The sequence below is a fragment of the Xiphias gladius genome, chromosome 10, assembly GCF_016859285.1.
Source record: "Xiphias gladius isolate SHS-SW01 ecotype Sanya breed wild chromosome 10, ASM1685928v1, whole genome shotgun sequence".
Taxonomy (NCBI): Eukaryota; Metazoa; Chordata; class Actinopteri; order Istiophoriformes; family Xiphiidae; genus Xiphias; species Xiphias gladius.
Window position 1 is genome coordinate 17,667,813 of NC_053409.1, and position 11,179 is coordinate 17,678,991.

Below are 11,179 nucleotides of genomic sequence, written 5' to 3' on the forward strand. Positions count from 1 at the left end.
GTTTTCACGAACAAGACACTAGATGTCTCCTAAAGCTCTTTGAACAGTACACATAAAACATTTTATTTAATTTAGATTTTTTAAGTCAAATAAATGCCTAAATAACAAAATAAATATGTAATGTAAGGATATATTTAAAAAAGAAAGCAGAGATACATTTCTTAATTTGATATTAAGGATTTGCAATTTTAAGACTAGATGAAGCATTTTATAAAACTGCACCAGTGAATCAGCTCCATGGAGTCATACGTCAGAAATACAAGATTGATTCATGGGAATAAAACTGCCTTATCTCTAGTTAGAAATCAAATATCATTGAATTAGCACCAGTCAATAAATTATTTTGTACTGCATCCACCATTTTTGACTTAATGATGCAACACACAACAGCAGTGAATGAGATTATCCTTCACCAGAGCTTTTTTTCCTTCAAATTCATCTCACATTTGATTGTTGAACAATCAATGTGCCAGTGAAGAAGATACAAGATACCAAAACCCACTCGTACTCACATAAACCCGGATGTGAGAGCCGGCCTTGTTCCTATACGTTTTGTCCCTTGAATGGAATGCAATTAGGGGTACTTGAGATACTAGACCCTGTATACCAAGATATCACTGTATGAATATGATGCTCAGACTACAGGTTCACATTTCCATCACAATGTACTAACAAACTAAACAAGAGGTTTTGAAAAGTATGAATGGCACAATGTAGTTGATCCTAGTTGTAACTCTCGGTAGTTATTTTAATTTTTGTACTACACCATACCAATACATTACAGTATAACTTATAGTGACATTAATATACAACACACAGTTAATACTTTTAAATTGTGTCCATTTTCACCTGTTGGTTCTTTAGGGTTTGCTTGTTTCTTTGTTTCTTTGTTTTTTGGTGGGACTGATGATACTCACTCTTTCACTCTTCACAGTTGTGTCAGTGGCAGGTGAGCCTGGTCCTCCAGGTGAGCCCGGCCCTGAGGGACCTGCTGGCCCCCCTGGCGCCCCAGGAGAGAGTGCCGAAGGTCTGCCTGGACCTCAAGGACCTCCTGGACCTTCCGGAGCACCTGGCCGTTCGATCTCTGGCAAACCTGGATCTCCAGGTGGACCTGGCAAACCTGGCAGCCATGGACAACCTGGTGAGAAGGGAGACACTGGAGCCACTGGCCCACAGGGACCTAGGGGAGTCCCAGGATCTCCTGGAAGCCCCGGACCCGCTGGCCTCTCTGCTACTGGCAAGCCTGGACCTGCAGGTCTTCCTGGAGCAATGGGACCTAGAGGAGAGCCTGGTCTGAAAGGACACCCAGGTGTACCTGGACTGCCAGGTGCTAAGGGTGAGAGAGGGGTGGGAGCTCCTGGACGTCAGGGTGAGACAGGACCTGAAGGACCTATGGGCCAACCAGGTGAGCCAGGTGCAGCTGGAGTAGGAAAGCCAGGAAAACCAGGTGCAGCCGGAGAGCCAGGAAAGTCAGGTAGCCCAGGCAGGGATGGTGCCCCTGGTCCCATGGGACCACAGGGACCTAAGGGACACACTGGTGCCCCAGGTGTAGGTGTTCCAGGTAAATCTGGTGAGAATGGTGCCCCCGGTCTGCCCGGCCCAGTTGGCCCTAAAGGCAACCAGGGACCTGCTGGAGCCACTGGTGCCCCTGGAGTCCCAGGATATGGTAAGCCAGGTGCAAATGGAGAGAAGGGAGAGAGGGGAGCTACAGGTAGCACAGGGGCCACAGGTCCAAAGGGTGAGCAAGGTCATACAGGATATACTGGTGCTACTGGTGCAACAGGCGCCACTGGTCCTGTTGGACCTCAGGGTGCAAGAGGTTTCCCAGGTGAGCCTGGTGCTGTTGGCCCTAAAGGTGACACAGGTGCAACTGGAGCTCAGGGACCTAAAGGAAACAAGGGAGATCAGGGAGCTCAGGGTTTCCCAGGTAAGCAGGGTTACACAGGTGCAGCTGGTCCTGCTGGACCCAGAGGGGCCACTGGAGCCGCAGGTGACAAAGGTGACGTAGGTGCCCCAGGTACCCCAGGTGAACCAGGTATTCCAGGCCCCGCTGGACCCAAAGGTCATCCTGGCCGTGCAGGTGAGCCAGGTGCCTCTGGTTCTGATGGTGCTCCAGGTGCCAGAGGACCTTCTGGGCCTCAGGGTCCTGCTGGTGCTCCTGGCCTTAAGGGACACCCAGGTCTCCCTGGTTCTCCTGGCCCTGCTGGTTTGGCTGCTAAGGGTGTCCCTGGACCTCAGGGTCCCCCTGGTCAGCCCGGTGAGCCTGGTGCTGATGGAGCCTCTGGCCCAGCTGGCCCTCCTGGTCCCCCAGGTCCTCCTGGTGAGGTTATGTTTGAGAAGGGCAAAGGATATGGTGAGGTTATGGTCAAGTCCCCCATGTCTGCTTTCACTGCATCTCTGGCCACCCCCTACCCTGCTGCTGGTAGCCCCATTAAGTTTGACCAGATAGTCTACAATGCTGAGAATCACTATGACCCTGAGACTGGCATTTTCACTTGCCAGATTCCCGGAGTTTACTATTTCGCCTACAGCATCCATGTTAATGGAGCTAATGCCCTGGTTGCTCTGTACAAGAATGGCCAGCCCGTTATGTTCACTTATGATGAGTACAGCAAGGGCTTCCTGGACCAGATGTCCGGTAGTGCTGTCCTCTTGCTCGATGAGCAGGACACAGTCTACGTCCAGATCCCCGATGATGAGGCCAATGGCGTCTTTGCTGCCGAGAATGTCCACTGCTCTTTCTCTGGGTTCCTCATTGCTTCAACGTGATACGTTGATACAGTAGTTCCCAAAAGCCAACCAACTAAATTTGCAATCTATTTCTCAAACTAAAGTAGACTCCCTGTTCATTTTTCCTCAGCCAAACAGACAGGCAGTTCACCCTTCTTTGAGGAATAGTAGCATCTCGACTTGAAAACTACAAGAAATAGGTGCTTAGAAGAAGAAAAACTAATTTATGAAAACATGTGATCAGGGATGGGGGAAGCAATCCACAAAGTTACCAGTGAGCTTCTGTAATGGAGACAGCATGTGAAATTGAGGTGTTATAACTGTGTTGTGTCCTGGTTTTTTCTTTTACACTCTGTTTCTTTTATACTGACTTCAACTGGTGAGTCTTAATTTAGTGTTTGTCTGTTTTGTTTTGTTTTTTTTTGTTTTTGTACAACCTTGCTTTTGTTTGGGTGACCAATAATCTTATTAAAAGTAAACAAATACATTCTGTGCAACATGTTGTAACTAATGTCGTTGTATGTGACTTGAATATTGTGAAATGATAATGGTCAAATTGACTGTTATAATGAAATAAGTCACCAGAATACTGTCAAACAAACACCAAATGTTTAGCAGCAACATTGTTATATCCCTGAACATGCATTATGTCGTGTAAAGCATAATGACCAAAATAAAAGATGTCTTAACAAATGTTTTGTCTCAGATGCACTTTTTAAATGGGAACCAACTTAATATTAACAATTAACTATTTAAATATATGAAATAATACAAAATGTCATTATTATGCACTAGACTTTCTGTCAAAAAAATAGGTCCTCTTTAATCTGTTTTGACAATGGTGATTAAAAGAAGAAAAAAATGTTTTAAGTATTTTTACAGGAAATAAAATAAATCATCTGTAAAGAAATGTTTTTTTGTACCAGCCTCCTAATGCACAGGGGTTAGCGGTCAACTACAGAGCAGTGCCTCTTTTGCTGCCCAATATTTTTGCAATGAACCACAAACTAAGAGTTAAACCTATCTGCTAACTTTCCTCTACAGCACTGGATCAAATATCCACTAAGGAACCAGGAAATGACCTATGATCTCCAAAGTCATTTGTTACAAATTTCTGCAAAACATATTGTTACTGCAAAAATATAAAAGGCAAATAAATAAGATTATCACAAATCATTAAGAATGGAATTTGACATATTAGCCCCAGACAGCCACATGGATGGGCCATTGTATTCCCCTTTAATTAACTGATAAGAATAATGCAGTATAATAATAATTTAACACTTGGATGTCATATTACTTAACTTAGTCTCATGAGTTCATGTCAGTGGTAGAAGAACTCAATTCCTTTTACTGAAGTAAAAGTTGTAATATGCTGATGTAAAAATACTCTATTATGAATACTGCCGTGTATAAAAAGTAAGTATAAACAGCAAAATTTACTTAAATATCAAAAGTGAAATTTCTCATATTGCAGAATGGCCCCTTTCATGTCATTATATAATTACACATTATATTATTGTATTATTTCATTTTGAAGCATTTTATTGTTCATCATGTTGGGTTTTCTTCTTAAAGAAGGCACCATATTTTAGAAGCTCATCACGTTTTGTAAGTAAATGTTAATCTGAAAAGTAACTACTGTAAAAAAATCGTTGTAGAGTAAGTAAGTCCAACATTTAGAGTAGCACAGAATGAAAATATCATATTAGTAGAAACCTGCATCATGTGAACACAGTATCAACTTAAAAAAAATAAATCTTTGAACACTAAAAGACACAAAATTAGCAAATAATGCCAGACCAACCTTACTTTAATGGTTAAAATTACCAATTAATTATTAATCAAATTACCATAAACAATTGACATTGGGCTTCTGGGGTCTCAGTTTACCCACTTGGTAAAAAAAAAAAAAAATGGAAAGACACACTTGAGGAAAATGTATTTTGTTATTTCACACCACTAGTCCCTATATAGAAGCTAAGTTGGGTGAGGATCATGAAATATAAATCTCTTCCCAACATAATGGTTACTGGCCGTCTACTTGGCAGCCAAAGTTTACAAAAGCTACTCTACCACCACTAGCAAGTCTGAATACGGGTGTGCTGAAAATAGTTAGCATGTGGGATGAGGGACAGGGATGGTCCTCTGGCAGGGCAGCCACTGTTTGATCTTCCCTGGGATAGAGAGAGAGAGAGACGGTGGTTAGGTGAGGGGCCCGAGGGACATAACAGAGGGGAAGCTGGTTGAAGGAAACCACTGGGGATTGCCATCTGAGGGGACTGCCATTTGGAGACAGCCTGTGGTCGGTGCATGAGGTGGGAGGGACAAAAACACAGACATAGAGCTGCCTCTGGTCATCTCCACAAGCCACACTCCAAAATTACCTGCTGCACTTGAAGGTATATTTCACTTTGATACATTTTTGTTTTTTAGAAGTCTCACTTTTAAGTATTTATTTGTATTTATCTACACTCTTGTGTATCCATCTGTCCAAAAAGAAGCTAACAAAGGAACTGAGGAAAGAACTGGTATGAAGACACCCTGAGGATGATGGAGCCAGTGTGTGGCATGATGGGATAGATCGTGGCTGTGAGCCGCATTTGAGCCACACTGGGGGCCAGAATGGGAAGCAAATCCCTCAACAACCTGACCAAGATGGAGGTGCAGACCAGGAAGCAGAAATAGAAATATTATGTGTAAAACACACCCTTCTTGCGGTGGCCCAAGCTGCAGTAAACAGGGTTAAACTGGGTTCAAAGGAAATAGATGGGTTGAAATGTGCATGGGCAGAGCTGTGAGCAGCTACAAACACCCAAGGTTGCGGCAATCTCTTCTACTCTTAAAAAGATTGTGGTGTTTTTATGGGTCACTGAGTTTCGTGGAAGGATTCCCAACATGTTGATGGTGAGTTCAGGCATCAGTCAGGTTGGTTTGCTGTAGACACTAAAACTCTAGACAGCGTAAAAATGTTTGTTTCAAACACTATCATTTATGGTGCAAAACCAGCAGCTCTGTGATAGAATCAAACACAACTCACCGCGAATCTCTTCACACAGTCATTTCCTAAGAATACAATAGGGAAGTAAACATCTCAATGTCTCACTGAAAATTCAGCTGGTTTAGAGAAAAATGTGCTTGTGATATGAACACACATTTTAGGATGTGCTGAAGGACGCCTAAAATGGGTCATTCATGAGCTACTTTGTTTTCTTTGGTCAAATTTGATCAATGAAGATTCAATTGAAAAGGCATATTTGTGAAAATGTAATCACGCTTGCACTACATATTATACAAAAGCTAGTTACACCTTTTCTATATAGACACTTTGAAGTATTTTCATTATCTTTTAGCTGGTGCAATTAATGTAAAGAATTTCACACTAATATTTTTTCCAAGTGTGAGAAGATATGGCATCTTCATTTTAAAAGTTTTGAGACTCCACATTCAACTCGATACAGGTTTTAAAAACTGCTCCCCTAAACATCCTTTTTTTCCCCCCAGTAATGCACCACACGAGGGTGCTGTAAAGCAGAGAATCCATGGGCGCATTTATTCTTGTCTAGTGGGGGATCTCAGCCACTACACATCAGCTGGAGATCACACACACTCCCTACTCAAGCTACCAGAAATTAATTTGAGGAATGTTTGATATTTTCTGAACACTATAAATAAATGAGCTCAGAGGGCCAATTCACACTTCATTCCTTTATTCTTCAGTGCTCACAGAAAACAAACTGAACACCTTAATACCACTTTGTAGGCAATGTTACATTCCATATTGAATAAGGTGAAGCCTCATTATATACAAAAAGATGCCGTTGAAAGATTGCGCCCGTAACCCCTCATTTATGTGCTTTGTAGCGTAGTTTTTAAGTGGTGTTGTAGTCATCACAGCTTGATGCAAAATTTGCTTAAAACATCTCCCAATTTTATTCAATCTTACAAATGGTGAAAAACAAGAAAACTTCATTTACAATGGGTAATCTGTTAAAAACTTCAGTCATTTAGGTACATCTCAGTCATAAAACCAGTAATATCAAAGTCTATACAACGTGCATTACTACAGAGTTTTGAAATGGTGGAATCTAATGGAAAGTGATGAGCATCTATTGTTTTGACAGTTAACTAAATCTAGTTCATTCAGGAATGGTTGTGTCCACAGGAGCATTGAGCTTAAAGAGTTGTAAACAACTGTGCACTGCAAAGACAACATTTAAGACTTGGTTTAGGACTTTCCCTTTAAATATCACAATGTGTCAAATCTTGCAGACACAGCTTTAGCTGCTACATCCAATTGCCCAGCACCAAATACGTCGATTAAATATGTCAAATTCAGCAACATGTCAACACAGTCATGGTTTCATGTAGAAAGAAAACAAAACAAAAACAAAAACAAAAAAAACATTCACACTCACATTCGCACTTTCACACTCACCCACGTCACAAATGCAAGCACCAATGAGCAGTGAGGAAGCAGCACACTCGCCAGTACACCTCCTGTCCATCACTGCCATGGACGTTGCAGTCATTACGGATGAGATGGTTGCAGAATAGTAAACAAAACACCAACAAAAAAAATAAACAAAAAAAATCCCTGGTTTTAGACAAGTCCTCGCATTCCTTCAGACGGGCTCCATCGTCTCCTTCATTCCGGTGTCTTGTTCAGCAGGATTACTCGGCGGCAGCCGTGGCCTCAGGACTGGCTGCAGTTTCTGGTTCAGTGGGTGAAGCTTCAGCTGGTTTCTCCTCTTCTCCTCCTGCTGCTGCTGCTTCTTCTTCTTCTGCCTTCACCTCCTCCTCAGCCTCTGGCCCCTCAGCTGCAGCCTCCTTGGCTCCCTCCTCATCAGCCTCAGCTGGCTTGGTATCCTCGGTAGCAGCCTCCTCTGATGCTGCCTTCTCTCCTTCGGCTGGTTCTCCTGCTGCTGCTGCTTCTTCCTCCCCTGCTGCATCCTCAGATTCCTTCTTGGTCTTCTTGAAAGAGAAGCCACTGAGCTTGAAGGAGGGTTTCTTGAAGGAGAAACGCTTTTTCTTTTGCTTGCCATCCTCGCTGGTGGATGCATTGCCTTCCTCCGGCTTGGCAGAAGCTTCTCCATTTGTGGCTGCGGGCTCCTTCTCTCCGTTGGCCTCAGCACCCTCTACTTTCTCGCCTTCGTCTTTCGGTGCCTCCTCAGTGGGAGTGCTGCCGTTGGCCTGAACATCGGCTTTGTTGGCCTCCTCTGTGGCTGGAGAGGCATCCCCATTGGTCTTGGCATGGCCATTTTCCTGGAAGGAAACAATACAGATTTCATCACTGAACAAGCACATTGCTACGAATTTAAATTTTTTTATTTTTAAAAAAGGAGAGATTAGACTCTGTTCATTGCTTGTAACCTTGCATTTGAGGCCAAACACTGGCCTATAGGTGCACATTTAATTGCAATACTACCACCTACAAAATCTGGTGTGCTCACACTTAAAATCAAATGCACCGACTAGCAGTAGCCAATAGGAAAATAGCCCTAAAACTGCAGCAACATCTGTTACCAGGAGAGTGACGACAGATCTGTGGCTACCAGCAGTAGGCTACTCGGTTAGACAGCAGTACCGCCGGGATCCAGCAGGTGGCGTTCGATGTGGAGACGGTGGAAACAACATAGGAATTTGGGGATATTTTTTCCCGTCTTTTAATGGCCCGCGTACTCAACCAAAGGGTTTTATTTTAAGATGGAAATAATCCTCTCATCCCGTCCTCTCTGCGTTTTTTTAAAACTGACCGATTTTGCGGGTTGCGTGTGTACAAAAACGTGGCTTCTTTTCTTAAACCTGGCAACAAAGGCGTGGTATCATTTTTAAAATGGCCATGCCACAGTGAGAGCAGCCACAACCCCCCCCCCGCACAGATTTCAACCAAATGAATTAAAAACAGCCGCAATGTTCAGGAAGCTAAAGCCCCAGGGCGGCTCTGACATGTTTGTAATGAATTAAAAAATGCTATTTGAACCATTCTGTCATAAACATTCGTTCCTCATCTCCTACATATTCACATATTATAAAGATAAATTAGGCAAAAACAAAAATATTTATACGTTACAAATAAAAGCATTTCAATTATGTAGGGGGGGAAAAATGGTTTGAAATAATGTGGCGTTGCATATACAGATAAAATTGTAACAAAGCGCTCGCCGGTGAAAATGGATACATGTGGCCACTTTCCCTGAACGCCGGTGAGCGTGGGGATGCGCTACAGGGAACATGGAGCACGCCATTGGCGCAACACGCCGCTAAATTGAGACTAAATTCCGCCCGAGCAATTAAGACGTGAACAATGCAAACGTGGTTTACCTGCCCGTTTGCCTTGGCCGCGACAGCCGCACCCTCTGCCGGCTTCTCTACCGCGGCTTCCTCTTTTCCAGCGGTTTTGGAGATTTGTGCTCCCATGCTTTCGGTCCAACAAAGGAACCCAACCGATCAAAATGAATGAACAAAGACCGCAAGCTTCCTCCCCCGAAAAAAAAAAAAATTTTTCAAGTCAAACGCCGACACCTCCTTCTCCAACCGAAGCCGAGGAATCGAACCCGAAAGCGAAGCGACCGCAAAGGGACGTGTGAGAACTCGCAAAAATGTGGCGAAGACGCAGAAGAAAACGCGAATTCTCTCAATTTTTTTTTTCCTCGAGCAGAGTTTGTAAATGGAGAAATTGGCCCCGCCGCAAATGAGATGCGGAGTACAACGCCCAAGTCCGCTGATGAATGGGCACCGGGGCTATGACGACAAAGCCACCCCGTCTCCGCCAATCACAAGTCCGAAATCCAACGACTGGGGGGTGGGGGTGGGGGGGTTCGTGGAGCGGGGGGCCATGGACAATGGGAGAGACACAACAACATGGCCAACAACTTGTTTTATATCCACGTTAAAATGCAGAAGGTTGTTTTGGTTTTTTTTTGACCAAAATCACGACTTGGATTTGTTGGAGCTTTGAAATGTCCAGTAGATTTAATTGGACCCTGATTTCAAGGAACGAATATCCCAGAAATATTCGCTCTTCCCTTACTGGGGTAAACAATATGTTTAGAGATATGTTTTAAAAAAACCACCACAAAAATGGCCAGAATTTGTTTTTACCTGTAGATGATGTTCAATTTATACAGTTTTCATTTGCCCTGGCAAATATTTGGCCACTCTTTCATTTCTAAATACAGTAAATTTCACCTGCAAGTCCAATAAAATTGTCCCTTTTTTTTGTAATTTTATTTCTATACAATAATATACAATATGATGAACTAACATTGCCCACAATATAGCTCAAAACTTTCCTGTCTGACAAAGCAGGGCTCAGCTGGTCTCGTGTTATATTATCATGCACCCTCCTGACATATGCCCCACTCAGAAAACAGACGTCCCCTGTAACTATAAGCCCTGTGCCCACAACTTCGCTCATCCCTTTTCTTGCATAATAGCGTCTGGTCTGCTTGTTGCAGCTGGAGCATCCCAGTGACCCACATATAATGAGAGTTTATGGTCCTCGGCTCCTGCCGCTGCCTCCTCCAGCAGCCTGCAGTGCTCTGACGCCACCACCAGCCACAAGTCTCCTCTCTCTGCCATCGCTGCATGATCCACATCTCCATGGCTACCAGTCCAAAATGGCTCCAGGGAAGAGGTTGCACGTCGAGGGCTTAGCGATCATGACTCCTGGTTATGCGAGAAGTAGGGTGAGAGTGATTTCAGAGCTAAGCGGCGCAGACAGCAGTTTGAGGATTAGGGTGACTTCTTTCGCCCACCCGCTCTTCGTCAGGCTAACTAGGCCACGCTCATTGTTGTGATATTCTGATTACATGCAAAGCTGTAATTATCATGTTGAGCTGCCATGAATAAGTTAACTGGAGGACAAAGCCAGCAGGGCATGAAGTGTTTTTCAAGAAGCACCACGCATCCCAGACATTTAGATGTAAAGATTTCACTTGTCTGGAAGATGCTGTTACTATGTCTAGTGTGTCTATACTGCTATTGTGAACTTCTGTCTTAACTTGTAAAAAGGCTTCAAATGAACACAACATTCAAAATGTTTTCAATAAACCTCTCACTGAAAATTATGTTAAATTTAAACCTTTAATGGTCCCACCAGAAAAACAAGTTTCTTTGTTATTGTTTTTTCAATTGACCACACAGTATTTTTTTTTTAAACACGAGCTGCTACCAAACAATTAAGTTAATTAATTGTTTAATTTAATTGTTAAATGATTAATGTCCATGTATGGTCAATGTCCATCTCTACCAGCTGATAAAGATGTCAGTTTAGAGTAAAGCTACAATTGTGACAATCTGTACATGTTATCCTCCAATTAAAATAAATAAAAGCCATTTTTAATTACACATCTCTTTATATGGACAAGAGCAACATTTATAACCCCAAAAAACATAAAGTATTCTTTAGGATCATTTGCAGTGAGATTTTTACAAAGGAAATTTA

General features: G+C 43.0%; 2 protein-coding genes across 2 annotated transcripts in view; one reads left to right on the forward strand and one right to left on the reverse strand.

Annotated features, from left to right (window-relative positions):
- col10a1a (collagen, type X, alpha 1a) overlaps positions 1 to 3,394 on the forward strand; it is a 5,244-nt gene extending 1,850 nt beyond the window's left edge. The window contains exon 3 of the mRNA XM_040137593.1: positions 935 to 3,394. Coding sequence (XP_039993527.1) covers positions 935 to 2,769 — 1,835 coding nt within the window. The 3' untranslated portion in view covers positions 2,770 to 3,394. The remainder of the gene's footprint in view (positions 1 to 934) is intronic.
- Positions 3,395 to 6,423: 3,029 nt separating this feature from the next.
- Positions 6,424 to 9,464, reverse strand: marcksb (myristoylated alanine-rich protein kinase C substrate b). Its single transcript, XM_040136315.1, has 2 exons — positions 9,055 to 9,464; positions 6,424 to 7,995 (listed from the first exon to the last, which is right to left on the reverse strand). Exons 1-2 carry the CDS (start codon positions 9,148 to 9,150, stop codon positions 7,405 to 7,407), a joined length of 687 nt encoding a protein of 228 aa, XP_039992249.1. The 5' UTR covers positions 9,151 to 9,464; the 3' UTR covers positions 6,424 to 7,404.
- Between the last annotated feature and the right edge of the window lie 1,715 nt (positions 9,465 to 11,179).